Source organism: Fringilla coelebs (genome assembly GCF_963513975.1).
Source record: "Fringilla coelebs genome assembly, chromosome: 9".
NCBI lineage: Eukaryota > Metazoa > Chordata > Aves > Passeriformes > Fringillidae > Fringilla > Fringilla coelebs.
This window is the reverse complement of record NC_140067.1, coordinates 6236503-6262473: the sequence shown is the minus strand read 5'-3', so window position 1 is coordinate 6262473 and position 25971 is coordinate 6236503. Positions and strand designations below refer to the sequence as shown.

The 25971-nt window shown below is 42.9% G+C and overlaps 2 protein-coding genes across 2 annotated transcripts in view; one reads left to right on the top strand and one right to left on the bottom strand.

The window, feature by feature from the left end:
• The window catches only part of FAF1 (Fas associated factor 1), a 152893-nt gene extending 150963 nt beyond the window's left edge, over positions 1 to 1930 (bottom strand). Inside the window, exons 1-2 of the mRNA XM_084211147.1 lie at positions 928 to 1930; positions 797 to 847 (exon numbers count right to left, since the gene is read on the bottom strand). Of these exons, the coding sequence (XP_084067273.1) occupies positions 797 to 847; positions 928 to 930 (54 nt within the window). The 5' untranslated portion in view covers positions 931 to 1930. The remainder of the gene's footprint in view (positions 1 to 796; positions 848 to 927) is intronic.
• CDKN2C (cyclin dependent kinase inhibitor 2C) lies at positions 1007 to 8473 on the top strand (the record flags this gene model as incomplete). The annotated part of the gene is made up of 4 exons (XM_084210959.1): positions 1007 to 1349; positions 1405 to 1612; positions 1790 to 2501; positions 6591 to 8473. 4 exons carry the CDS (start codon positions 1007 to 1009, stop codon positions 6963 to 6965), a joined length of 1638 nt encoding a protein of 545 aa, XP_084067085.1. The 3' UTR covers positions 6966 to 8473.
• Between the last annotated feature and the right edge of the window lie 17498 nt (positions 8474 to 25971).

The window sequence follows — 25971 nt, the reverse complement described above, 5'->3', positions numbered from 1 at the left end:
CCAAAGCCTGTGGATCTTAGGCGGTAATTAGTCACAAAATAAGTAATTTATAAGCCATCTGACTGAATAATCCAAGTTTTACATATAAATTCCCTCTTTATGCAGAAAAGCAACTGTATTGGAATAAACAGATGCTACTTGCATACATATATTTCTAGAGCTAACTTTGAGGGAAGTTATAATTTCTATTTTTGCTTTTAAAAAATGGGGGGAAAGGAGGGGGAAAAAGCACTATTGCTTCTGGACGAGAATTGCCACAATGAGGCCCTTAAAAATAGACGTGCTTTTTCTCTCCTTTAGTGGGAATGGGAGTGGAGGGTCAGTTGATAAACTGAACAAAGCTGTTTTCCCTGCTTCGTGTGTAGGCAGCTCACACTTGTCACCTTTGTAATACTCGCAAACAAGCGCGGATGGGGGAATCAGTACAGGAAAACACAATTGCAAAGCAAAAAGCAACCGAAGCTGAGAGGAAAGCCAGATACAGAAGTCTGGCTTCGTTCAGCTGCAGATCCACTGCCGTAGAACCGGCTCTGTTTGCCGGCGGCGGCCCCGACTCGGGCCCGGCCACCTCGGGCCCCTGCCCGGCTGCCAGCGGCAGGTTCCCCCCGCAGGGCAGCGCTGCAGGAGCTGTAACCACCGCAGGTTCCCTCCCTAACGCACCTCCCCGAGCTGTCTCGCCTGTTTACATTCAAAAATCACTTTCCCGTGGCGTCCACGCAGAAAACAGACGTGCAGATTGCCCCTACGAGCGATGGGTTACGTGTGCTTATCAGGGAGCCATGACATCGCTGCTTACCTCTCGGAGGGTTCGCTTGGCAGAACGCAGTCCTCCGAGGGTCCCTGAAACCTAAAGCAATCCAGCCATTAAAGCACTTTCAGACACTAAACACTGTTAGGCAGACTGGCGGTGACATCCCCGTCCTGTACCATCCTCACTTCTTCGCCCTGGGAAGGGAAAGCGAAGTCCTCGAGTCTTCTTGGTGCCCGGGCGCGCTTCCCCTTCAAAATGGCACTTTCGAATCAATCAAGGACACCAGAAACGCGGGAAGCAAGGAGCGCTGCCGTGGACGGTCGCTTTCCACAGTTAAGACAACTTGACATTGACCCTTCATCCTTGACCTTGTCCTCAGGATGGGAGAGGAGCCCGCGCCGCCGCCGGGGCGGCCCGAGCGCGGAGCTGCTGCCCGCGGGGCGCCCGGCGAGGGCGAGGGGGCCAGGACCGGCACCGGAGCCGGCTCCGCTCCCCCCGCGGGCAGGTGGAGACCGCCGCGGAGAAGCTCCGGGCAGCGCCGCGGCAGAGGCCGCCCTCCCGCCTGCCAAGCTCCCCCGATCCCGCTCCTCCCTCCGGGGTGCGGCGGCTCCCGCTGCTACAGACTCCTTTTCCTTTCATTTTTCCCCCGCTAGGCCTCAGCAGCGCTGCTCCTAAAAGCAGCCGGGCTGTGCTGGCCGTGGCGGAGCCGTGCCCGGGCTGCGCGGCGAGGGGACGGCACCGGGCGCCGCGGAGCTGCGGCGGCGGCGGCGGCCGGAGCGCGGCGGGGCCGGGCGAGGGGCGGGCGGGAGCCGCTGCAGGCCTTCCTGCCCGAACTCCGCCGCGCCTCCTTAAATCTCTGCCGTTAAAATGTGGGCGGGTGTTTCAACTCAAAAAGCGCTCAAATTTTTTTTCTTTTCAAAAAAAGCTGATGAGGTTAAAAAAAAAAAAAAAAAGAAGAAGGGGGAAAAAAAAAAGGAGAGAGAAACCGGCTTCGTGTCCTTAGGAAACAGAAGTAGCGATTGTTTGCGCTTAAAAAAGGGGGAGCGCAAAGCCGCGGGCGGAGGCGGCGGCCGCGGACCGGCAAGTGCAGCTTTATTTCGCGAAGTTGGAAGAGGAGGCGAGCGGGGCTGTCAGTGCGGCTGCGAGCGCGGCCGGGCCGGGGCAGCGGCGGCACCAGCGCAGCCCCTGCCCCCGCCAGGAGCTCTGCCCGCGCCCCGCGGCCGCGGCGGGAGCAGCGGCTGTCCCGGGGAGCGCCCGGCGGAGCGCGGACAGCGGCGGCGGGACACCGGCGGAGGGACCCCGGCGGAGGGACGACGGCGGAGACGGCTCCGCGCCGCGGCTCCTCCACGCCCTGAGCGCGGGCGGCGGTTCGCGGCAGCCCCCCCGCGCCGCCCGCCGCCCTCCTGGATGCTCCGGAGCCGCCGCCGCCGGGGGCGGCCGCCGGCCGGGATCGCGCCCGCCCGGTGCGCGGAGGCTGCGCGGGGCCGCGGGAGTGAAGCTGCTGCTGCTGCTGCTGCTGCGGGGAGCGAGAGCGCCGAGGGAGCGAGCTGGGCGCCGGGACAGCCGCCGCCGCCGCGCCCGGCCCTCCGCGGGCGCGGCTCGTCCTTCCCTTCCCTGCTGGGCCCGGACTAAGCCGACGGAGAGGGATGAAGGGGGGGATCCCGAGGGGGAGTTGGATGCACACTGCTACAGGAGACCTTTCCTCCGAGCTGCTGCTGCTACTAAGTTTCAGAAACCGGCTGTGAACAGGGTGGGTTGTCTTCTTCTTCCAAGATCTCAGGTCTGAGTGAGTCTCCGGTGTACGTGTATATATGTTACCTATAACATATACAATATATTGCATAGCTGTTAATCTATTCCCCCCCTCCCCCCGCGAAAGTGGCCAAAGTCTTTAATAAGAGTTACTCTATATGTGGAAGCAAAGAAATCTTGCTTCAAGTGGAGCTGCAGTTTTGCTGAATAATCACGTGTGAGTTAGGGGCGGGCTCTTGGCAAGGAGGTTTTTTACGAGTATTTACTACAAGGTCTTACTCCAGAAGATTAACCATCCCAATCCTTCTGTCAGTCTCCGATGCCATGCCTGGTTAAAAAAAAAAAAAAAAATCTCATCTTTTTTCCGATCGTCAGTCACCCTAAAGAATGGCCGAGCCTTCTGGGAACGAGCTGGCGTCCGCGGCTGCCAAGGGGGACCTAGTGCAACTTACTAATTTGTTGCAAAAGAATGTAAACGTCAATGCACAAAATGGATTTGGGAGGACTGCGCTGCAGGTTGGTATCCAGAGAGGGAGAAAATATTTCATCACTGGTACCTACGTGACCCGGGTTTCCAAAAAAGACAACGTTTTAAGCAGGCTGGTGGATGAAATTCGAGTGGTTTTTCAAACTCGTTGGATGCCATATTTTATAAGTTTAGTGGCTCCAACTCCCTAAAATGACGTACTTGAAATAAAACTGGTCAAAACCATTCTTTCAATCGGGGATCACCCTCAATGTCAAACGGGCTACGAGTTTGCTAATATTTTCTAACTTCGTGGGGAGGAGGCAAGGAATGAGAGAGCTGAGATGAAAAGAAATCAGCTTAGGTGAGCAGGATTTCATAGCAGGTCTGTAAACACAAATGTTCTGTTCTCTGAAGCTTAGGATTTTTATCTTTTTTTCTTCCTTTTTTTTTTCTTTTTTTTCTTTTTTTTTTTCTTTTCCTGCAATGTGCTTTTAAAGCGTGGCTCGTCTGGGTTCTGGGGTCTGCTGTGGATGGTACTTTTCCTTTATGCTCTGTTTGTGGGAATGACCTTTCTCATTGGGAATCATGCTGCTCAGAAGCGAGGACCTCCGATGTACATTAAGAGCTAGCCCTGCGAGCCAGGGTTCCAGCTGAATCACTTGCTTTTTCATTCATATTCAAAACTTTAATATTTGCTTTTTTCAGATCGGCTAGCAGGGCACCGCTTCCAGTTATTTTCTTTCTGATCGTATAGGGTGCTGTGTCCTAATTTTTAACTGTTAGTTGCGCAGGCAGGAGTTGGAACTGGTCCAACTGCTAAGTATTGTAGCTGATGAAAGATTTTGCTTTTAATATTATTAGACAATGATGGCAAAAAGACTAGAATACCTACCAAATAGTGAAAGATGTGATTTATAAATCCAGAGGGAAAATAAGTGTGGTTATTTGTACTTAAGTTTTAAATAATGCAATGTGGAAGTGGAGCTATAGGTCTTTTTCATTTCACACACTAGTAAAATCGTTTTTAACCCCTCTTCCCCATTCCCCCAAAACCATGGTAATAATTTCTGAAAGTGGATTTTTAAACAGCATAGGACCTGTGAATGTACTCGAGATATTTACAGCTTTTTGGCTTAACATCAAGATGTTAAAGCTGGAAAATAAGCACATTTTGCTGATAATGCAGGAATGACCCTTTTTTGATAATTTCGCTGAAGCTGGAGATCTGTGAGCTCCTCGATGTCCTGTTAACACCTAAATAGGGCATCGCATGGCAGTGCAGGCACTTGCAGCAAGTTTTAAGAGAGTGAAAGGGTTTAAATTATAAACTTAGACAAGCTAAATTCTTTAAGAAAGCAGGAAACATTTAGCTGGTTGATTTATCCTCGGGACAAGGGCTGAAAACCGATTTGTCCTACAGGAATGCTGGATATTTTTTCTAAAAGCAGCTAACTGTCCATATCCTGGATTAAGGTATATTTTACACAATTCCATAGCATCCAGCTGCATTAAACATGCATCTGTGCCCTAACGATACTTCTTAGGGATTATAGCAACCGAGCTAATGAACCACCACAAAAACCAAAACAGGAGAATCTGCCGACTTATTTTCAATATGTATCATCCTAAAATGTGCTGTGGGTGCCTGGCCACGCTCGAAAGATTTCTGTCTCAGTGCACTCTGCAAGAGTGAGATAATCTCTCTGTAATCTCTCTCTCAATTACAACGGAGAGAATGCTCCTATATTAATGTCAATGAATTTATAATTTTCCTCTGCATTTATGTTTAATTAAACAACTACTCAGCTTGTCTTGCTCTGTCCTTTTTATTTCTGGTGAAGTGTACCTATGCAGGCCTCAAATACATCTCCTGCCCTTATGCTCTTTGTCAGATTTATTAAATTAATGCTTTTTACTTCTTCGCCTCCCTCCCCCCTAACATTATTTTGCAAAATATAGAAGGCATTTGCTGTTCAGTTGTAGCCCACGGCCAAAAAGCATCACCTTTTTTAGAATTTTCTCCCCCTCGCATCTTTAACTGAAGCCTTCAGTCCCCTGGCCTGAACACTGAAAACTCCCACTTAACCCGAATATATGTTTTGAATTCACAAATAATATAGCCTGGGCTCTCAAAAAGAGATCAGAATGACCGGTTTTTACTAAACAAAGAGAGATCACAATGATCTTGTTTTCTTTTACATCGCTTCCATCTCTGTCAGAAGTGAAAGAACTGGCTGGAAGTCGGGAGCTGGAAGCCTTGGGGCACAGAGAGATCTCTTTCCCTGAATCCCAGCCTGTCTTATCTGCACTTTTGCTCCTGTCTGTGGTTATAATGTGCTGGGCTGCTTTACACTTCAAACGCTGTACATAAATGTATTTATTATATCTTGTTTTTCTTAAAAAACTTGATATATAATTTTCGTCAGGAGAGATTTTCAGCAAACTTCTGTAGAAATTGTACCTTAAGCTAAATCTAATGCACTGAAATGCTCGTTTATGCTGATTTTTTTTTAATTAATCAAGATTTTCAAATCAATATGTGAATCTCTCTCTAAGGAAATAGAAAAGAGTTGGATTTTTTTCGAATTTTATACTTACAATGAGACTAGTTACAAGGACAGGAAAATACTGCCTATAGGCTAGAGATTACACAATATACATTACAGTGTTCATTTTTGGAAAGTGTGCAAACAAAAAATCAGGAATTACAAGGAAATCGGTGCAAGCAGTTAAGTTACAAATAAGACAGATTTGTGTTCTAATTATGATAGTTTTATGGTGCAATTGAGAAAATTGAAAGAAGCTTTTTTTTTTTTTTTTTTCCCTGAGAGAAACAGTCAGAAAATCCAATTATTGTTGTTGTTGTATTTTTTTTAAGGGATGTTTTAACGACAGAACATAGCCACAGTTTACTTATAGAAAGGTTGTGAAAATGTAATATAATATACTGATTTTAGAAGACAACTTCTGTAAATTTGAAACATTCCTTTTGACTTTTCCTTTTTGGGTGACCTAATGAAACACAAATATTGGGGAGAAGAATTTCTTTTAACATTTATGTTTCTCAACAGATAGAGCTATGGTATAGTCCAAATATTTGTTTTATGATAATGCACAGACAATGTAAACACCTGAAACCTTGTAAAAACACATTCTACATTTGCTGTTGCTCAGGTAAAATATCTGTTCCTCGGAGACCCTATATTTGCTGTTTAACAAGATTAAACAGTAATGCAGAGGTGTCTCAATACTTAGGCAAATAAAACCGAACTATACTTAATTTTTATATGTTAAGAAACTGAGATGACCCTCGTTAGGGAAAGAAAGAAAAAAAAAGTTGTTATACACCATTCTGTGTTATTTCAGGCATTAATCTCTCCGAGGCAGAAAGCTATGACCACCGAAATGATAACATCTTTCACAATTTCACCGAGTTCAGTAACAAATACATGAAAAACGAGACGTTCTGGTGTGTCATTAGCTCTCTAGCGAGTCTCCTCTGTCTGCTTTAAATGAGAATTGGGCTCTGACAAAAGCCAGGGCTGAGGAGCGAGGACGGGAGGCAGTGCTGGAGCAAACCCCCACCCGCGGTATCCAATTCTCCTCTCTCTTTCACAGGTGATGAAACTCGGGAACCCCGAAATCGCCCGGCGGCTGCTCAGCAACGGGGCGAACCCCAACCTGAAAGACAGTACCGGCTTCGCTGTCATCCACGATGTAGCCAGGGAGGGCTTTCTGGACACTTTGCAGACTCTGCTGGAGTTCAAAGCCGACGTTAACATCGAGGACAACGACGGCAACCTGCCCTTGCACCTGGCGGCCCAGGAGGGGCACGTCCGGGTGGTGGAGCTGCTGCTGGCGCGCTCCGAGTGCAAGGTGGGCCACCAGAACAAGCGCGGCGCCACCGCCTACGACCTGGCCAAGCTCTACCGGAGGGCAGCCGTGGTGGAACTCCTGGAGGCCAGCAGCTCCTTCCCCCCCAGCATGGACTGAACCCCGCCAGGACGGGGTCTCCTTTGGACCTGAGGGTGTGCAGACTTCTTGGGGTGTTTCCCTCCTTTTTAACAACGTTTGTTGTCACATTTATTTTTTTTTTCCTTCTGAACAGCTGGTAGTGTAAGTCTCAAGAAATTCCAGAGGTGGGTTTTTAGACAATGGAAATGTTTTAAATCCATGCTCCCAGCGGTTTCCTATACCTTTCACTTTACACAGTACTCCCAGGCTCATCCGTGTGTATGTTGGTTGCTCATATCTAGTTTTCCAGTATCAACTTTTACAATTTATTTTAGGTCATTCGTATCAAGTCATTAATACGAGAGCTACTATTCACTTGCTTAATATTGCTGGACTTCTAAGAAAAGGAAATAGTTTACTGTGATTTCTCCCACCTCTCAATGCACCCCTCCCTTCTCCTCACTCCCCCCACCCCTTTCGGTCAGGCTTAAGGGTCTGAGTTTTTAGCTAAAAACACCCTTTTAATAAGGGGTCAGCTGCAGCCCCTGCACAGGCAGAGCTGGAAGTCAAAGGCTGCGTGGCCTGAGGACAGTGGATGGCGCTTAGATGCTTTAGGCAGTAACTGTATTTTGTCACTAACAAGAGCTTGTAGAACTAGGTCACTTACTTTCTAAATTTACATGACACTTTTCCTCTTTGTGTATTTAAACTTTCACCAATCTGGTTTTGAATTTAGTTACCAGAAACAGTATAAGCGGTGTTTCTTCGAGTGCCAGAGGTTTTAAACAGCTCAGTTTAGTAGTTCGTGTTTACTGTGCACTGCAGAGGACGTTTTTTTTTTCTAGTTTCAAAACAAGCAGCAGAGAACCATTGTCAAAGAGGACACGAAAGCTGCAATACAACACTTCTGGTCGCTTAATCTGCTGATTGCAGTTCAGATGTTCTCTAAGTAATATTTGCTTTCCACCAACTATTCTGTTTTGTCTGGAAATAAACTATTTTAATGACAGCATCTCACAAAACAAGAATATTTGAATATGGTGACATTTAGGAAGCAGCACTTTTGATATTTGTGAAGTTAAGTTATTGCTTGCACCTAAAACACAACTTAACCATTGGAAATTTTCTATTGCAACAGAGAGTTGAGAGTATTCACCAGACTGAAACTCATTTGCCTCTCCAGCCCCAACAGGAGTTAACGATGCTGAGCACCGTGTCGGGAAGAGTCTAATATGAAACTTTTAACATTTGTACAGGATCTGCTTATTGGGCAGATGGGCAGTTTAAAGGGCTTCATTTTGAATAGTCTACATTTCAGTCGTGCAAAATAGAAGGTTTTAAATCAATGCAAAATGAATACTATTTTAAATAGCACTTAAAAGAGGAGAGGGAATACATTAGTTTAGTTTTTAACCTTTTTTTTTTTTAATTAGCCCCACAGAATCAGTTACTACATTTTCAAGTAAAAAAAAATTGCTGAAACTGTCTGTCACATTTACTATAAGCTCTGTCACACTGCTGTGTTCTGATTAAAAACCTCTGTGAAATATGAAAAATTGTGCCATGATCATTAATTGGAGCAGCACAGCAAGAAGAATTTTTTGAGAAATAACCCTAAAATTCCCGGTAGAAAGAGCACTAAACCACCTGAAATATTAAACCGAGCAACATAATCCACAGGTCCCCGAGGTGAAGTGACCCAAATCGCTCTGTGTTGCTCTCCATCTTCCTTTCCTCGTGTCCTGGAGGATGCTCCAAGCGTTTTCCCTCTCCATTCCTCTCACAAAGAGGAATTCCGTGCTACACCAGAAGGTAAAATCCAGCTTTCTCACGTTTGTTATTTTTTTTTCACCCGTGCTACTAAAAAGCCTCATTCCAAGCCCGTTTGGAGCTTCATCAGCATTTAATTTACGCTAAGGCGAAGTTTAAGCAGCGGCTTAATAAGAACAACTTTTCTTCCGAGAAAATTGCCCCGCCTAGTCAGAAATAGCGGCTTTTATTGCGTGCCAGGAGTTCAGGGTTAAAGCCAGGACGAATCACCCCCCGGCCATGCCCAAAGCCTCGGCGGCTGAGTCACGGCTGATAGTCTGCTTTAAAGGTGTGTTTTATCTGATTTCACTGCTGCCTTTTCTCTGTAAGCCCCTCAACGAGACGATCAATTGAAATTCCTAGTTAGATACTTGGAAAGCAAAAATTGCTCTCTATTATCCCAGGAAGTTAATAGTTACTGCAAAGAGCCACTAGGAAACCAAAGAAAGCAGTCAGCTGGTGGGTTACACGCACCTTACAGGGTTTGTCAGTGACAAAAGGTGTCTGGTTGCTGGGGAATGGCTTTTCTTCAGAAGTCTTTATATTTACTGAGCGAGGAGAAAATAATATAAAGCAAGTCTCATTAATAAAGAATCTTGACACCTAAAAAGGATTGTAATATTGCATGTGGTTTTAGAAATTGCTTTGGCGCTTTTCCCCCAGTATTTTGGCAACATCAAAAAGTCCCGTTTCAAAAACTCGCATATTCCTGAAAAAGTCGACAAACATATTTATCCAGAGATGCAAAACTGCAGCGTGTGAGATTGAACTGAAGATTTTTGAGAGCTTTTATTGAGACGTAAACCAACTGCCAAGTAAGTCTCCAGGCAGGAGCAGAGATCGCCCTGCAGCAGCCCAGGAATCGGCAGCAAAGAGTGCAGTATCGAGATGAGAGGTATAAATAGAAACAAATCCAGCAAGCACAGAAAAACGTGAAGAAATAGAGCATAAAATGTAGTTGTAGCAGGATTCACAATGACCAGGCTGTGTGAGGACACAACTGTGGGGCAACAGCCCTCTCCCCTATTTCAGTTACACGGATGAGCAAAGCTGTTACACTTGACCTTTGTTTCAAAATTATCCTCGGAACAACGGCGGGGGCTGCTGAGCTCCTTTTGGAAAGAGGCAGAGCCTAAAGGGATCCTACAGGGAACGAAGAGAGTTTCATCTGTGGCAGCAGCACCGTGGGAGGGTGAAATACCCGGTCTGTGGGTGCTGGGAGAGAGGGGCAGAGGCGCAGGGGTAACCCTGGCACTGCCCTGCCCTTAGCCGGGGGAGAGTGAATGAGAAGGTATTTGAAGGTGAATTTTCCTCAGTCTCCAGTGTAATAAGCCACAGCACTTTTAAGTACAGGAAAATACTTTCTTTCCATCTTTCAGTGTGGGGAGAGAAATGGAATCAATGGTTTATTCCATGGTGGGGTAAGATATCAGCTCCTTAGGAAATGCCATTGCATTGTTCCCATGAAGAAAGAGTTAACACAGGAGAAAACGGCCACTTTTCATCTTCCAAAAGAAAGAAAAGGTTTTCTTCCACAAATGTACCTGGGAATTCATTGGGCAGCCAGAAGCAGCCAGACATTATTATCTCCTGACTAAAGTGCTGAAATTCCCTCGAAATAGCGAGGGGAGGAAAGCTTTTACATTTATCCGTGGGGACTGTTATCCTGCGCATGGGGGGGGGATGGGGGGGGGGAATAAAAAAAAAAAATTTAAAAAAAGAGAAAGAAGGAGAGAGAGAAAGAAAGATTTCTCACCGGCTCTCAGCACAGCCTGCCCCACCACACAGGCACTCAAAATGTCGGTGCTCCCGGAGGGCTCTGCCGGGGTCCCCGGGGAGGAGGGAGGGTCGCGCCGGCCGAGGTGCGGGCAGGTCGGGCGGCCCCCGGGGAGCGCCGGGGCGCGGGGCCGCGGGGCGGGGGGGCCGCGCCCGGCTCCGAAACCGTTACTTTGGCTCCTGCGGCTCCGCTCCCCGTGCTCTTCCTGTCCAAATAATTTTAAATTTACGCGCCTTAAATAACAGTCTGATTTTATTTATTTAGTTTCCTCCGCGGGCTCCGCTGCCGCTTCGCTGCGCCCCGGTCCCCGCCGACAGGCCCGGGGCGGCCGCCGGCCGGGCAGCGCTGCGCGGCCCCGGGGCTCGGACACCCCGGCCGCCCCCGCCGCCTCTCTCCCGCCGCCGCCGCAACTTCCACTGCGCCCCTTTTTTTTTTTTTTTTTTTTCCTATCTTCTCCTTCTTCCTTTTTTTCCCCCCCCTCTTTTCTCTTTTCCCCTCCCTTTCCTCCCTCTCCCCGCAGCCGGGACTGGAGTCTCCACAGCGAAACTCCGGTGCTTTCGCGGCCGCAGTGAGTACAGAGAAAGGACCCACGTCTTGCCGGGGGGATGTTTCTAACGCATCTTTGCGGCCGCTGCTCGGGCGGCGGCGGCGGCGGGGCTCCCGCTGCTGCGCCGGGCTCTCCTCCCCCAGCCCCGCGTCCAGGGATGCAGAAGCATCTTCTCCCACCGCAGCTCACGTTAGAAGGCAAAACCAAGCAGGTTTGTCTCCAGGTTTCCTTAAAAAAATGGTTAGCAAGGTGTTATCTCCCAGCCGGAGCTTTTCATGCATGACCTCGTGTTACATTTTAAAATGAGACAGGAGAGAGGGGGGAGGAAAAAGCCACGCTGCTCGGTTTCTGTGTCACAGAGGCGAGAAAATTATCTTCGGATGTAAAGTACATGGCACATTTCTGAGAGCCAGATGTGCCAAGCCTGGCTCTGAAGCCCTGATCTGCAGAGCCCCACTCGGAAAAAAATAATAATTCACTTCTGCCATGGCTCTGAGTGGTAAAATGGCTTCTGCGTTTTGAAGAAGCACTAAATACAAATCACCAGGGACATTTTACAGTGCCAAAGGTTCCTGCTTGTAATTTTGTACTTTTCCCCTGTTTGGATTACCTTTCAGCACAGTATCAGTTATAATTGTGCGAAGTTCAGCTTAAGGATCCACGAGAAAGAGAACTCTCCTATGCTGGATACTTCAGAATAACCTTGACCTTTGATTAGTGCTTATCCTACAAGATAAGTCATGCAGGGAAGGCATGGAATTGGGCAAGGCACCTGCAAAAGCACAAATGAAATGGCTCTATTTTTAAACTAGTGTTAAAATGGCTTCTGAATCTGACCAAACAAGGGGCACTCAGGGGCTAAAAGACAAAATCTAGAGCTCGGTGGCAAATTTCAGTTTGACGCACAGAGGACCCCGAGCCAATTTCCTCATCCCCAGATACATTTTGTGCCGTTGGTGCAACCAGACTCAAACTGCCAGAAAGGGTAAATTCCTTCTGAAAGAAAGTGAATCAGCCAAAAGTATAATCAGCTTTCCAGGGAAGTACAAGACCACTGAACCATGTTTCCAGTTGCATTTCTTTGTTCCTCTGTAACTGTTCTCTGGTGTTTGTAGCAGAAATTATAAGGATCACTCGCATTTATGAATCTTTTAAATTAAACAAGCCTAATTCAGAGTAGGAAGCTTGAAACATTTTCTTCACAGTGCAGCCACTAAAAGGTTAAAGTCCATTCACAGCTCCTCTGAAAGTTTTCCTTCAGCAGATAGTGCATATCAAGATGGTCTTTCTTTCTCCTGTTACACCCTGAGAGGAGGAAACGGGCAGCATTTCTACTGCAATACAGCCCTCTTCACTCCTCAATATTAAGATTATTAACAGCACAATGATATTTTAATGAACACTTTTACATACACGGAGCTAATGAACATTTAAAGGAAAAGATACATGGCACAAACCACAATAAAATGCGATGCCTTGTAGGAACAGTGAGTATTCAAAAGCTTTTCAGGGTTTGACCTTAATGAAACACAAGAGCAGTCCTGGGTACAGATCACATTTATATGCAGAGTATATTGCAGGCCCGAATGAGGGCTTCTGCTAAAGTTAATTGTAATTTTCTGGTGAGGGAGGATCCATGTTCAGGCCTGAAGTTATTAACATCTATTCTGATGGAAATAGGGACATTGGGATACACTTTGTCAAATCAAAAAAGAGTACTTTCTGCTTCAGATCTGTTACCCTAGAGGTGATGTACCACCATTTGAAAATCTGCACTTCCAAATCAGGCATGCCAGGATGGGACTGAATTGATCAGTCAGGAACTTTTGCTTGCATCTAGTAATGCTGGAGAACAGGCAGAGGAGATGTTCAGTCCACACTAGCTGGAATATACACAGGCCTGGAAACCAAGCTGTTAATTGTAAATGCTTCCTACAGAATGGACTTTTAAAATTTTTCTGAAAGGAGAGGTACACTCTGCTAGAAAAAGCAGTTTTTTTCTCTGTACATAACATAGTCCTTGAGGGTGTGACTGTAGGTACACAAACAAAGCTGTATTTAATCTCCCTAAGAGAATTTTATAGAGAACATCTGTTAAAGAGAGAAGTGTATTTGTTTCAGGAGAGCTGTAACATTTACTAATATCACCTCCTTGCACCAACATATATGCTTTCAAATACTGTGCTGTCTGTGGATTTTTCAGATGTAATTTGTTTTAGCTCCTGTAAAATAAGGGCTGCAAAGCTGTGCTACACTTTGTACAGTCACAGTATTCACAATCCAGCACTGTATGCATGTATTACAGAGAACAACAATTTCCTTCCTGTACGAGCATTTTAATTTATGGAAACATACTGTTTTGTGTAAAGAAGGTAGTAGATAATTAACAGTATTCATTTAATCTAATTATAGGCCTCTGAGGCAAAAAGCTGACACTTTTCATTGTGGTATATTCAGGGAAGTTAATTGAAACAACATTGCAGCCACAAGGCATAACATGCCCATGGTATATTTGATACTAATTCTTTTCTCAAAAACGGGACGAATCCTATGCTCACTAGAGATAAGAGTTGCTGTCACTCACTCGAGTAAGGAAAGTCTGGGGAACCTCATTATGCAAGGCTGCATGCACTGCAATATCTCTGCAATTCCAGAGCTAACCACAGACAACTTAATTTGCCAAATTGCGAGAGGATTTTGTAATGTACACAAGTATCTACTACAAATTAAGAAAAGATTGAACACGTTTTTAGCCAGGATGTAGGTCAGAATTTGAGCAGGGATCTGCCTCAAGAAGCAAGAGGTCAATGTACCAACTTTTAGCTCTGTTTAATCTTTAGGAGGAACCAAGCAGTAACAGCAACCTTCTCCCTAGGAGTTGTTTTTAGAAGTGTAGTTTGTGGATTTAAGCTATCAGTATGGCAAACAGATAAACAGACAGCAAATCAACACCTGCAGATCCCAAGTATATATAAAAAAAAGTCAGACCATGTGCTGAGTAATTTTTTCTATCACCTGATATACACCAACAACTCAATCTTCTGACAGCAGTGCTGCTTTCATTCTCAAAAGGAAAGTAAGGCTCAGTTCTGCAAAGTTTGCCTTCAGCTTGCAGAAAATGTGACTGACCAAACACAGTGTTTGTGGGGAAGCCATTTATATTAAAAGAATTGGAATTTAACATAAATGGCAAATGCTTGCAAGCTAAATCACCATGGTAGAGGCAAATTTCAGTGTTTCCCCCTGTTTTGCCACTGGAGGAGTAGAACTGGTGTCTCTGCAGCTCCAGCAGTACCACGGGGCAGGACACCTCCCACTCCCCTCCCTGGCTGCTGCTCAGTGACCTCCAGCTCAGCTTTGCCCGTGGGCAGCCCCCAGCCCTGTCCCACTCTGCTCCTGGATCTCCAGGCCGTGTTCCTGGCTGGTGGGAGGTAAAATTGCCAAGGCAGGGCTGCTGACCCCTGTGATGAATTACACACAGTGTAATGGGGATGGTGCAAGCCCTCTTAGAGGACAAACACCCACAGTGAAAGGCCATCAGGCTGAATGCAGGGCCCTGCTTTGCTCTGCCACTGAGAGACACTGCTGGCAGCCCCACCTATCATTTCAAAATTACTTGCAGCATTTTCAAATGGAATTTGCAGAAATACTTTTTACTGTGATTAAAAAAAAAAAAACAGCCGTATATTGCACTTTAGGCACTTGAATGTTTGTTAACAAAATCAGAGACAGGAAGCCTGAAAAATAAACAGATAATGACACGTGGTCACCTTAACTCCAGGGCTCTGGCTCACGAGATCCAGAACATGCGATAAAGATCTCTAACAAGAAAAGAAAATGTGGCAATAGATGTTAGTCATACCTGATTCCTGTTCCTATACCATTACAGATAAATCACAATTTGCACTTATGTCTGACTCAGAAGATCAGCCTAGTCTCAGAGTTCAATCTGTACTCACACCCCTTCCATCTCTCCATTCCTGCCTTCTTACACACTTCACACTCTATTTTCATCTCCTAGCTTCTCTTGCTTCAGCTGCACATCCAACCTCTTATTTTTTCTTAATTATTTCCTCTGGCATCTTATCTTTATGTCCATGATGCTTACTAATCTCCTTACCCAATATATCATACCCTTTCCCATGGCATAGCAGAATCTCTTTATGTAAATATGTATAATCTTTTTTTTCCCCTAGTCATGCAGAACTGCTTCCACAACTGATTTCTGTCCATGAGGTCCTAGGAGAATTATTACTGCTCAGCAGTCTCCTTGGACTCTACTGTCTTCATCTCCTCTTTCCTCTCACTTTCTGCTCCCTGGTTGCATGCCTCCTCCCAGACTCTTTAATCTTTGTGACCCATCCTCCTTTTCTCAGCGGGAGAAAGGGAGGTGGTGCACACAGGAGAGGCACCCAGCTGTCACAGGAAGGGAGGAGCACCCATGGGGCACTGCCTTGGGCACAGACTGTGCTCCGCAAAGCCCCCGAACGCGGAGCGCGGTCTGCCAGCTCGGGCTGGCCTTTGGAAAACTCAGCAAAATGACAAAAGTCAATGGTTCTTAACCAATCACATGCAAACTGAGATTTTCTCCTTTTTTTGAGTCTTTTAACTTTTTTTACATTTGGATGCACATCTGTGAAACCACAGCAGCGGTGCTGCCAAATTCCAAGTTGGTGCTTAAAAGGTGCATGGATGAAAGTAGACCAGTGACGGTGTTCCATTTCAAATTCCTTCTGTAATGGGGATACCAACACTTCTGAATGAAGCAACCAGATTATTATTTTTTAATATGGGCAAAATATTTTTTTAACCTTGTTCTTGAAAATTACTACAGTGGTTTAGCTGGCAACTGCCAAAACTTAAACCTGAGGCAGATGCTTGGCTTGGAAAATACCAGCCCAAAGAGTGACAAGCAACTGAAAACAAGATGTTATTATGAGGCACTAGACAAGGTTAAACAGAGCAGAAGATGACTTTTAAGTGACCTGCAATGAGTTTCTTAATAAAAATTTTATTGAAGTAAACAGAATTAAGTAATATTTCATCTATTTGGGTGAAGATATTTCCTCTGAAAATAAAAATGAAAATAAAGGAAAATAATTCCAGAGTGTTCTGATGTGAAGAAGGAGAGGGGAGTGTGATCAATTGAGACTGGGAGCAGTAGAGTTGAGGACTGGACCATTCTCTTTGGCAAAAAAACAAACTTGAAAGATCTACAAAAGTGCAGAAATAAATAATCCAAAAGTATTCCGTGAAGATGAAATTTTACAGAAACAGCAGAGTGAAAGTGGAAGGGAATTGCTTCTGGTGGAATAACATCAAAGCAACAGAAAGGGACATCCAAATATTTTGTTATCTTTGGAGTTCCTAAATATCCTCATCATTGCAGTCTACCATCACAAGCCCCAGGGAAAGCATCACCAACAGTCCCCCAAAGTGTTCCACATCTCCCACAGCTGACTGTTTGCCCTCTCTGAAAGCTGAGGCAGCTCAGGAGCTGCTCCCTAGGCTGAAAGCTGCGATTCAGGGCCTGGGTGGTGGCTGTGGGAGCGGTGGCAGGGAGGGCAGCTGAGCTGTGACCTGTTCCAGCCCTGTGCTGACACCTTCCACTGCCTCCCTGCCAGAGACTTCAGGTTCACAGCAAGAGTTACAGCAATGACACCCAGTGCTGACTGGCACCAAAAATTGTCATCCCATTCCTCTGCTAGGGATGAAAGCAAGAGAGTCACAGAAGGCCTTTCCAATGTACAATGAACTGCCTGTTAATTTGCAAATACAAACAGTTTTTGTCTATAAAATTAATACTTTTAAATACTTTTAGCAGATTTAGTGGGTTCTCTGTCACTTGAGTACACCATTGCCTAAAAGATATGTTCTTGCTTGAAAAGAAATTAATTCAGGAGGTCCTGTGGCCTTTGTTTTGCAGGAAGTCAGAGGAGGTGAAAATGTTGGTCCCTGTGGCCATCTCATCTCAATCAGTCTGTTTGTCTGGGATTTTAACAGCAAAACTACATTAATGCTGTAAACTTTCTCTGCAGTTAAAATATCCTGAAATATCTTGCACAGCCAGTGTTTGAAAATTGTTCCTTGCATTTAAGCAAAATGCTTCATGTTAATGGTGATGATTATCCAAAATATGGTCAAAATGGTGACCTGTAATAACACTGGAGGTCAGTATGAAATTAAAACTACTCTAATGAAAAAAAAAATCTGTTTTCATAAATAGAAAGTTGAAAATTTTTGCTAGATGCTGTTGTTTGGCACACAAATTCTTTTGCCTTTCTTAAATATGCATGTGTTTGTTATGTTTAGATTTCTTTTGGGTTTAATACTAGGCCTGGTCTGGCAGTGTTCAGTTCTGGGACCACTGCAACACTTACACAATGTACCTTACTCTCGAAGGTATCTTATGCTCAGCATGTTCTTCATTCTGATATAGCTTCCCTTTAAAAAAAAAAAAAAAATCAAAAAACTCAGGAAAAATTGAGGTTTGAGGATAGCAGAAAACTTGGCCTGACAACATGATCTAATGAACCACAAAGCAGCTTTCAAAGAGCAAAAGTAGCAGGAAGTTCTTTCATACCGGCTATTAAAAATAGACTGCACCAAGCCCCGGAATGCACACGGCAGTTATGTAATGATTTTTCAGTGACATGCATTAGGAAATATTCTCAGTACATGTTTTTCCTTCCTAGCACCCAGTTTACTTCTCTGAAGTTTGGAAATTCTTCACATGGATGCTTCTAAGAAGTCTAAAATTATAATGTTCATTTGAATAACCTATCAATTAGCCAGCCACATAATGACAACATCTAATGGTACAATTGAAGTATTTGAATTTAATATACCATTTTCATAATGGTACAATCTGAAACACATGATGGAATCCAGTTTTTTTCCCCCCACAAGTTAGGCTTAATTTATTCCTGGCAATGTAATGATTTTGCACTGGAGACACTAAAAGAGAGAAATCATTTTGCATACATATCATAAATATTGAGAACACCAGCTCCCTTGGAGCACAGAGAAGTTCCCAAACATTTCAAAAAGGTTTATATGTTTTTGGGTACTTTCTATAAATGGAAAGACTGAGGGGAGACAGAACAGCTCTATCTGTTTTCTACCATGCTGAGGAAACTAAATGGTAAATTATTTTGAAGAATGCCTTCCTCAGACTTTTCCTTAGAGATTTCCCACAGGTTTAGGCTCTGGGTCTTTGCAGTATAAATTTGAGAAGGTAATAAAGGAATTGGAAAACAGTTGAAATCTAACTTTTGGGCTTTCACATTATTGTATTGTTTTCTTGAACTTCTTAATGTCCAGAACAATCTGCAACATCCTCTGCCTATAGCAAGAGAATCACACAAGGAAGGCAGCATTACTTTCTTGTTTGCCAATAACCTTTTCTGCCTTTTCTGTTAAAAACCACAAGCCCTCCCACGGTCTCTAGCCTTCCATGGCCACCATGAACTTAATCACTAACATTTTTAGTTTCAATTTATACTTCAAACCCAGCAAAATTCCCTGATGGGAAAGCTCACACATCTCTCCCACCTGTGTCACACACAGAGTCAGGATTTCCTAGATTGCCATGTATCAGGATGTACCCAGAAGCACAATTACAGATGTTTTTCATCACCCACTTATGTCAGTCATGGACAGTAATAGGGAATATTATGGCAAGTGAAATTTTGTCCAATTTTGCCTCCTACTCATAAGCTTTTCCCAGTTAATGTAGTGGAGATTAAATACCAGAAGATCCTAAATGGTCATTTATGACCATGGTAAAACAGTGAGAGTCATTTTTTAAGATGAGTAGAACTCTAAGGGTTGGGTCTGGCTTTCCTGAGATGTCTTTAAAATATTTTTAGAGCTAAAAATGCTTTTTGTGGAGCAATTGAAGCTCCACACTGTTCTTTTTGAGAACAGAGAAAAACCCGATCAAAGTACAATCAGATAAAACATCTGATTTATTTTCTCTCTTCACTGTTCTGGGGAATGACAGAATTAAAATATCCATGTTTGACATGTGAACAAACTGTACCACATCCAAAATACTTCATTTGGGAAAGACATAAAAAACACCCCTTGAGAACAAGTCACATCTTGTAGGGGACCTGTTTGTTTGATAAAATATTAAGAAACATCTTAATTGGTAGTCTGAAATAAAATAAAAAGGGGCATATTGACTTGACATCAAAAATTCATTTTAGAAGAAGAGGTAGGAAGTGAGCACCAGAGCTGAGATGACAAACATGATTTTATAAGATCAAAGTGTCTTTAAGGCCATAAAATGAAAGAAAACCTGGTTATTAACACATTCATTTGCTTCTAAATGCTGTTATACAAATATATTTCTGGGAATCCAGTGCCTAAAAAGTAATTTGTGAATAAGTCAATACTTATTTTTCTGCACTGATACATAGGCAAAGCTCGAGCTGTTTATGAGGGGAGGAACAGGGTTTCATGCATAGTATTCAGCAGTGCTCCCACTTACAGGAAGACTCATCATCCAGCCTGATTAGTTTACAGGAACTGAAGCAAGCAACAGTCTGTGTTTTCTTACATATTTTATGACTATTTTCATATAAGCAAAAATCAGACTTTGCCCTTGTTATGGAAATTTTTGAGCAAATAGAGAATTATAGCCTCTTGTTTAATCCAACTCTTCTGCAAGCTTGGCTTCACTCAGTCACTTGTGAATATTTCTGAGTTGTGTTTGATATATGAACTTATTTTGCTATGAGATTTGTTGCCACTTAATGTGATATTCAAGGTCAACACTGCAAATGTATTTGTAAATGAAAGTTTCTGGTTTGGCTGAATTTAAGACCTCAAGTGTTTTCTGTCTCCAAACAACCATGGGAGGCCTCATTTGCATATTCAGAGAAAAAAATATTCCCCCCCCCCAAATTTGTGTTAATTTGCTTGCGATTTTCCTTTTTTTTCACAAAATTTACTCCCTCAATTAAAGTTGCTGATGTGTCTAAATTAACAAGTCTTATTATATTCATAAATGGGGCAAATTTGAGCTCACCTCTGAAACCCAAAGCAAAGCTCTGCCACACCACATTTTCATCTGCTTTCCAGAAAGGCAGGGATTATCCTGTAGCACTGAAGCTCTGCTTTCATGGTGGGAAGGAATTCTGGATTTTACACTGTTTGCTGGCTGTGCACAACAGAAGAATAGACAATACCATCTGAGCTTGGGACAATTAACAGGATGTCTTTAGAATATTTTTATTACGTTAATCTTTTCTTTTGCTTGAGCCAGCATTCCCCTCGAGAGGAAGAGAAATGATGCTGAGACAACTTACTATTGCAAATTAATTGTATGGTCCATTTCCCAAGCATTTAATTTGGCCACAGCAACCTGTTTAACTCAAATGAGTTGTCAAAAAGTGACACAAAAGAGAGGCCAAGTTCTTTAGAGGTGGCCAGTAATTTTAAAGGCTGAAGGGAAATGGCTGGCACTGTTGCTTTCATCCAAGTAAAGCCTCTTCTAAACAGGGTGGGGGAAAATCAAGTGATTTGGCCTCACCAAGATTCATGCTACTTGAGACCCTTCAGAAATGTTGAACTCTGGACTGGAACAGAAAATAGCAAAACCACAGGAAACATAAAGAAAAAGAAGTGTAGCGTTTTTTATTTCTCATAACAGATAAGTCTGACAATTGGGATGTCAGTTTGGGACAGGAATTGGGACAGGTGCACCTGCTCTGATCTGAGCCACTTACATGCAAGGCAGGTCTCTCCACCTGCATGAGAGAATAGGTTGATACATGAGATCTCTTCTGCTTCAAAGTCAGTAAGGTCTGATCTGATCTTTTCCAGCATGGCTTGTGTTTTCATTCTCAGCTCTGGTATTCTAGAAGTGTTTCCATGTGTGTAGCCCCTGCCTACATCGAGTCCACTCTCGGTATGTGGACCTCTGTGATCAAGCCCTCCTGGATTCCTTAACCCATTGCTTCCAGTTTTCCCAGCCTCCTGCCTGGGTGCCTCTCTCACAGCTGTATGGATTTCAGCTTTTCAAAGTACAGTTTGATTCATTCTCTCAACACGGGAACTTATCTTCAGCATAAATATTTTTGGAACCACAAAGGTATAATTTTATAGTTAAATAATCACATTTTCCTGGGAAAGCTTCGAGGCAGTGGGTAATGCAGATTAGGATTTGGCACTTTGTCAGACTCTCAAGGAATCTCTGTTTCACTGGCAATATTTATTGTTCAGGAAGCAACACTTAAAACTTTCTTTGCCATAGAAGAAGGTGATCTATCACGTCAAAGACAAATTCCACCAGCCTGGTCACTCTCTATAATGATGTATCCCTCTTCCATGAAGCAGATATAACCAAATACTTCTGATAAGGAATTACTCTTTGAGACTAAGATATAGATGCTTCAGTTATAGGGAGTAGAAGACTAATAGACATGAATAAAAATTTGGAATGGATGGAATACTTATAATGCTGCATTTTGAAGATAACCAGTTCCCTTTTTGTTTGTGTGTCCTAGAGATGACTTCTTTTCAGATAATTACTTTTCATAAATTCAGATTCCAGAGAACTATGATTCACAGAAGTGCAGGGATTCCTTTTACTAAGCTGACCTTGAAGAACAGATCTGTTTCATTCTGTGCTTAGTCTCTTCTTTCCTGCCTCCTCTTATCACTTTGGAGCAGCCAGAACCATCAGTGATGTTCCCTCTGCAGGCTCCGTGCTCCAGCCAGCTCCACTGCCCTGCAGATGGTGGCCAGGAGCAAAGCTCTTTGCAGGGTCTGGGCACAAACTCCTTCTAAATGTTACTCCAAACCCTAATCTGATTCTTGGTACCAGATATCCATTCATTTATTAAGAAAAAACACAGCAGACAACTAATGCTGCACTTTTTCTGTTATTCAAACCTGCTGCTAACAATGAGGAAGATGATGTCATTCCCTGGATGTGACAAAGGACTAATATTATATGCAGTAAAAACAATGAGTCAACAGTTTCTATTCCCTTGAGGTCAAACCATTCAGCAGTTTTGAAAGTAGACTGTTCTTTTTTGTGCATAGAGCTTGTTGTCTATTAACACAAAATGTGTAAAATCAAGATATAATTTGAAAAAAAAAATTTTTGTCCTTTCAAGAGGAATTTTTCAAACCAAAAGGCAAATTGAAATATCTTACAACATAAACCAACAGATATTTTTCCCCCCACGTATACTAATTGTAATATTGCAAAAGTCTTTTCTTTTTTAGGTCAAAGATACATTATCTATGTTAAGTAATTATTTGTAAGATCCTGAGAGGCACTTAGCAGTTCCCAGTAACAGGAGTATGAACTGTGAGTATTAATGCATAACTAAATAAAATGAAATTTTCTGGAGATATTTTGTAATGGTCTGAAGATAAGAAAGACCTTTAACATGAAAATGTGTTTTGACAGACGACTGAAAGTAAGGAATCTAACAACAAAAATTTCCCAGATTTTCTGGCATAGATGAGGAATTGACCAAATCCTGGCCACCTCTAACCACAGCTGCACCTAGCTCAGGCTAGTGCAAGAAATGTTGTGTTCATATAGATCCTTCCTTCAGCAACTCTCAAACCTTTGTGGAGGATTATTATCCTGCTCATACAGACTGTGAAACTGCAGCACAGAGAAGTGACAGCTCAAGGTCACTTAAAAGTCAGGAGAGTTTGGAAGAGAACTGAGATTTCTCAATCCCTGCCCAGCACTCTGCCCACTGGGTTCCAACGCCTGATAAGCTCCTCTTCCAAATTGGACAGAATTAAACAATTTTGAGGAGTTTCAATTCATAATGTTGTTGCTTTTAATAATTTTATTTGGTGGAAAAATAGACTTGCCTAATTATATGAGGTTCAAGTGCCAGGGAATCCCAGGCCAGCTGCAGTCTCCATTCCTGTTATCCTTGCAGACCAAATCTAGAGGCAGGAGAGCAAACTGGATTATATCTAGATGGGCTTTTATGTAGGAAGAAATACCATTTTGCCTGCATTGACACTATCTGACCATGTTTTAGACTAAAATGAGCCTTAGTTTTAGACTAAAATGAGCCTTATCTGGAATAAATAATATTCATCATTCTGACAATTAATTGAAATGAAATCTTAGACTCTGAATCCCAAGGAATTTCCTCTGGCATGCTGTCAAAGTGCTGGATAAAGTCTATGAAGCTTATGCTGACCACTTTAGCATGTCACCTAAAATAACTGCAAATGGCTTCAGGCATAGCCTGTCCAGTAGATCCCAGGCCCAAGTGATTACTTACCCAAAATGTGGAGGAGTACATCTGGCAGCCCAGCTGGTCAGTGTCCTGACAGATTTATTGGAGAAGGAAATGCAGGAGGCATGGCTCAGTCTGATCTCAAAGCTCTCTGTCTTCTGATGCTTAAGGAACTCTTACCTTTTCAAGTATTTAATAGAATATTTAAACCAAATATCTAAGACCTAAAGACATCTCAGTTGTTTTGGGTGTTCTGTAACACTGCTCAAGTGAGACCAGAAAGCTTGTTAGAGCACTTCAATGGAAACACAGACATTTGCACTAACAATTGCTCTTATAAACTCAAACAAAAATCAGACAGATTTCAGAAAAAGCAAAATAAAGAGATTAAAGCAACTTACAGAATTTCCTCTGGATGTCTCAAGTTAATTGCAAATCCTGTGGCCTGGTATTTTCATTTCCATAGTCACGATTAAAGGCACAGTGATTTTGATGTCATGTAAAGAGGGATGAAATAAATCTCCCATATGAAATTAAGAGTCTCCTTTTCAAGTTGTGTCATATTTTTGCAGGAAACATTACTTACTGCCTAAGGAAAGCCAAAACCTGAATGTACTGCAGGAAGAGTCACACACGCTGCAGTCATGGAGGTGGGCTGTTTGACTCCAATGACACACAAAAATATAAATATATTTAAGTTACTACTGTCTATTTAATAGACTTATGAACTACAAATAAAAATAGAGACTCATATCCTAGTGTGTTCCAAGAAAGGATCTTCACCTTATCTTTGTTTTTACAGCTCTCATCCCAGCAATCAGCTGTGAAAACTTGCATAAGTACTTTCAGTATGATTAAAGCTGCTCCTTTGTTAAACAGTAAAACAAGTTAAAACTAGGGACACAGATTCCTCTTCAGGAAAATAGTGAAGAACCTAATTAAAATTAAACATATCTTAGCATTACTTTGCAAATTAAATCTTGCTTAAGCAGGTGACACTTCCAAAAAAGACTAAAGAGGCTACCCCCATGCAAAGGCATATTGATATCAGGAGGCATCAATCAGCAGGATCATAATTTCAAAATTTTGTAGGTATGACATCTGGAAAAACTACTTCTGCTCCATGTTAGGTTTGACTGTCTGCACAAAAATTTCAGACCAGTAGCATTTAAAATTTATAAAGGAAAATGTATTCTTAATGTTAAGTAATAAAGACAGAATACAATAAAAAGCTTTTTCACGAAACTATGAAACAAATAATTAGGTTTTTTATTAGTTTATGTATGTGCTTGTCACATCTCATTAGATGTTTTTATGAGATCTGTTTTATTATTAGATCTGTTAGTAGGTCAGTCCTTTATTATATGTTGCAGTGTCTGTTTAGAACCTCACTCCTTACTATCATTGCAACAAATCAATGTATACAATATAGCATCAGTACAGCATTGTATTATGGACCTGCAACACTATCACAAATATGAATATAGATTTAGCTCTGCTCCACGGGTCAATATTTTTGATGTATTAATTTGTTTCACAGTTCTACTGTTACTTTTCTCATCTATTAAGGCAGGCAAGAATGTTTCATAATAGTTTAAAAAAATCCATTGAGCTGGAAGGCCTTTCTAGAGAACAAAATCTCTGTCGTATTTTCTCTCCCCTGGTAATTTTCTATTATTGGAAGAACAAGAAGGAAACTTAATACTAATTTTAATCTATTTTCCCTGGCAAAACAAAGTCAGAAATAGGCACAGCATGAACAATATGTTACCTGTGTTCTGTCAGTTTGTGCTGCCTATGAAGAATAGGCTGGCACACAAAATTTGAAATGGTGATCGCATTCCTCTTCTGAACAGATCTATATCCCCATCCAGGAGGGCACTTGGGTGAGCCCTGGCTGGGGCAGTAATTTCCCTGGGTGCACAGAATGGTCTGAAGTCTACACTTTTCAAGAGAAATGGGGAGAGAGGCTCTGAGAAGGGCCTCCACACACACTTTCTGCAGCTGCAGAGCTGAGGGTCAACCCACATCCCACATCCTGGGAGCAGCAGCAGGAACAGATTCCTCATTCCACACCAAGGTTGGAGACAACGTGTTCATGAACAAGGCTGGTTTGGGCATGTAGGATGGAGAACAGACCTGTTCCTGAATCCTAAAGTTAGACAAGTATGCATAGAGCAGCTTCAGCTAAGTGGGTATGGTGGGTGGGCTTTCTTATTGAGCTGAAGAAACAGAGCAAGATTTTGCCTGGGATTATTTATTTTCTTGCAGAATACATAATCTGCCCAATCAGTTAGATGGAATTATTACCCACTCACAGCAACCTTTACAGCTAGAATGGTATTACTCATTCTCCTTAACAGAAACCTAGCACTGTGGTTTTGGTGGCACACTGAAAACTTATTGTGATCTGCGTTGTGTTTCACATGGCAATGCATTGTCTCCTTCCTGATCCTGGATTACAGTCCATACTGAAAAATAAAATAAAATAAAGAAATTAAAAGTTTAAGTGGATTTATTTCTAAATGTTATAGCCTTCCTATAATGAGCCAGCTTTTCCCCTACAAGTCATGCTAAGTACTAGTTAGTAAATGATCTGTTTTCCCTTGCAAACGCTTCATTATGGACGAGAATAAAATATTGCCTTTTAAACAGGAGTGGATGTTATCACTTCAAATG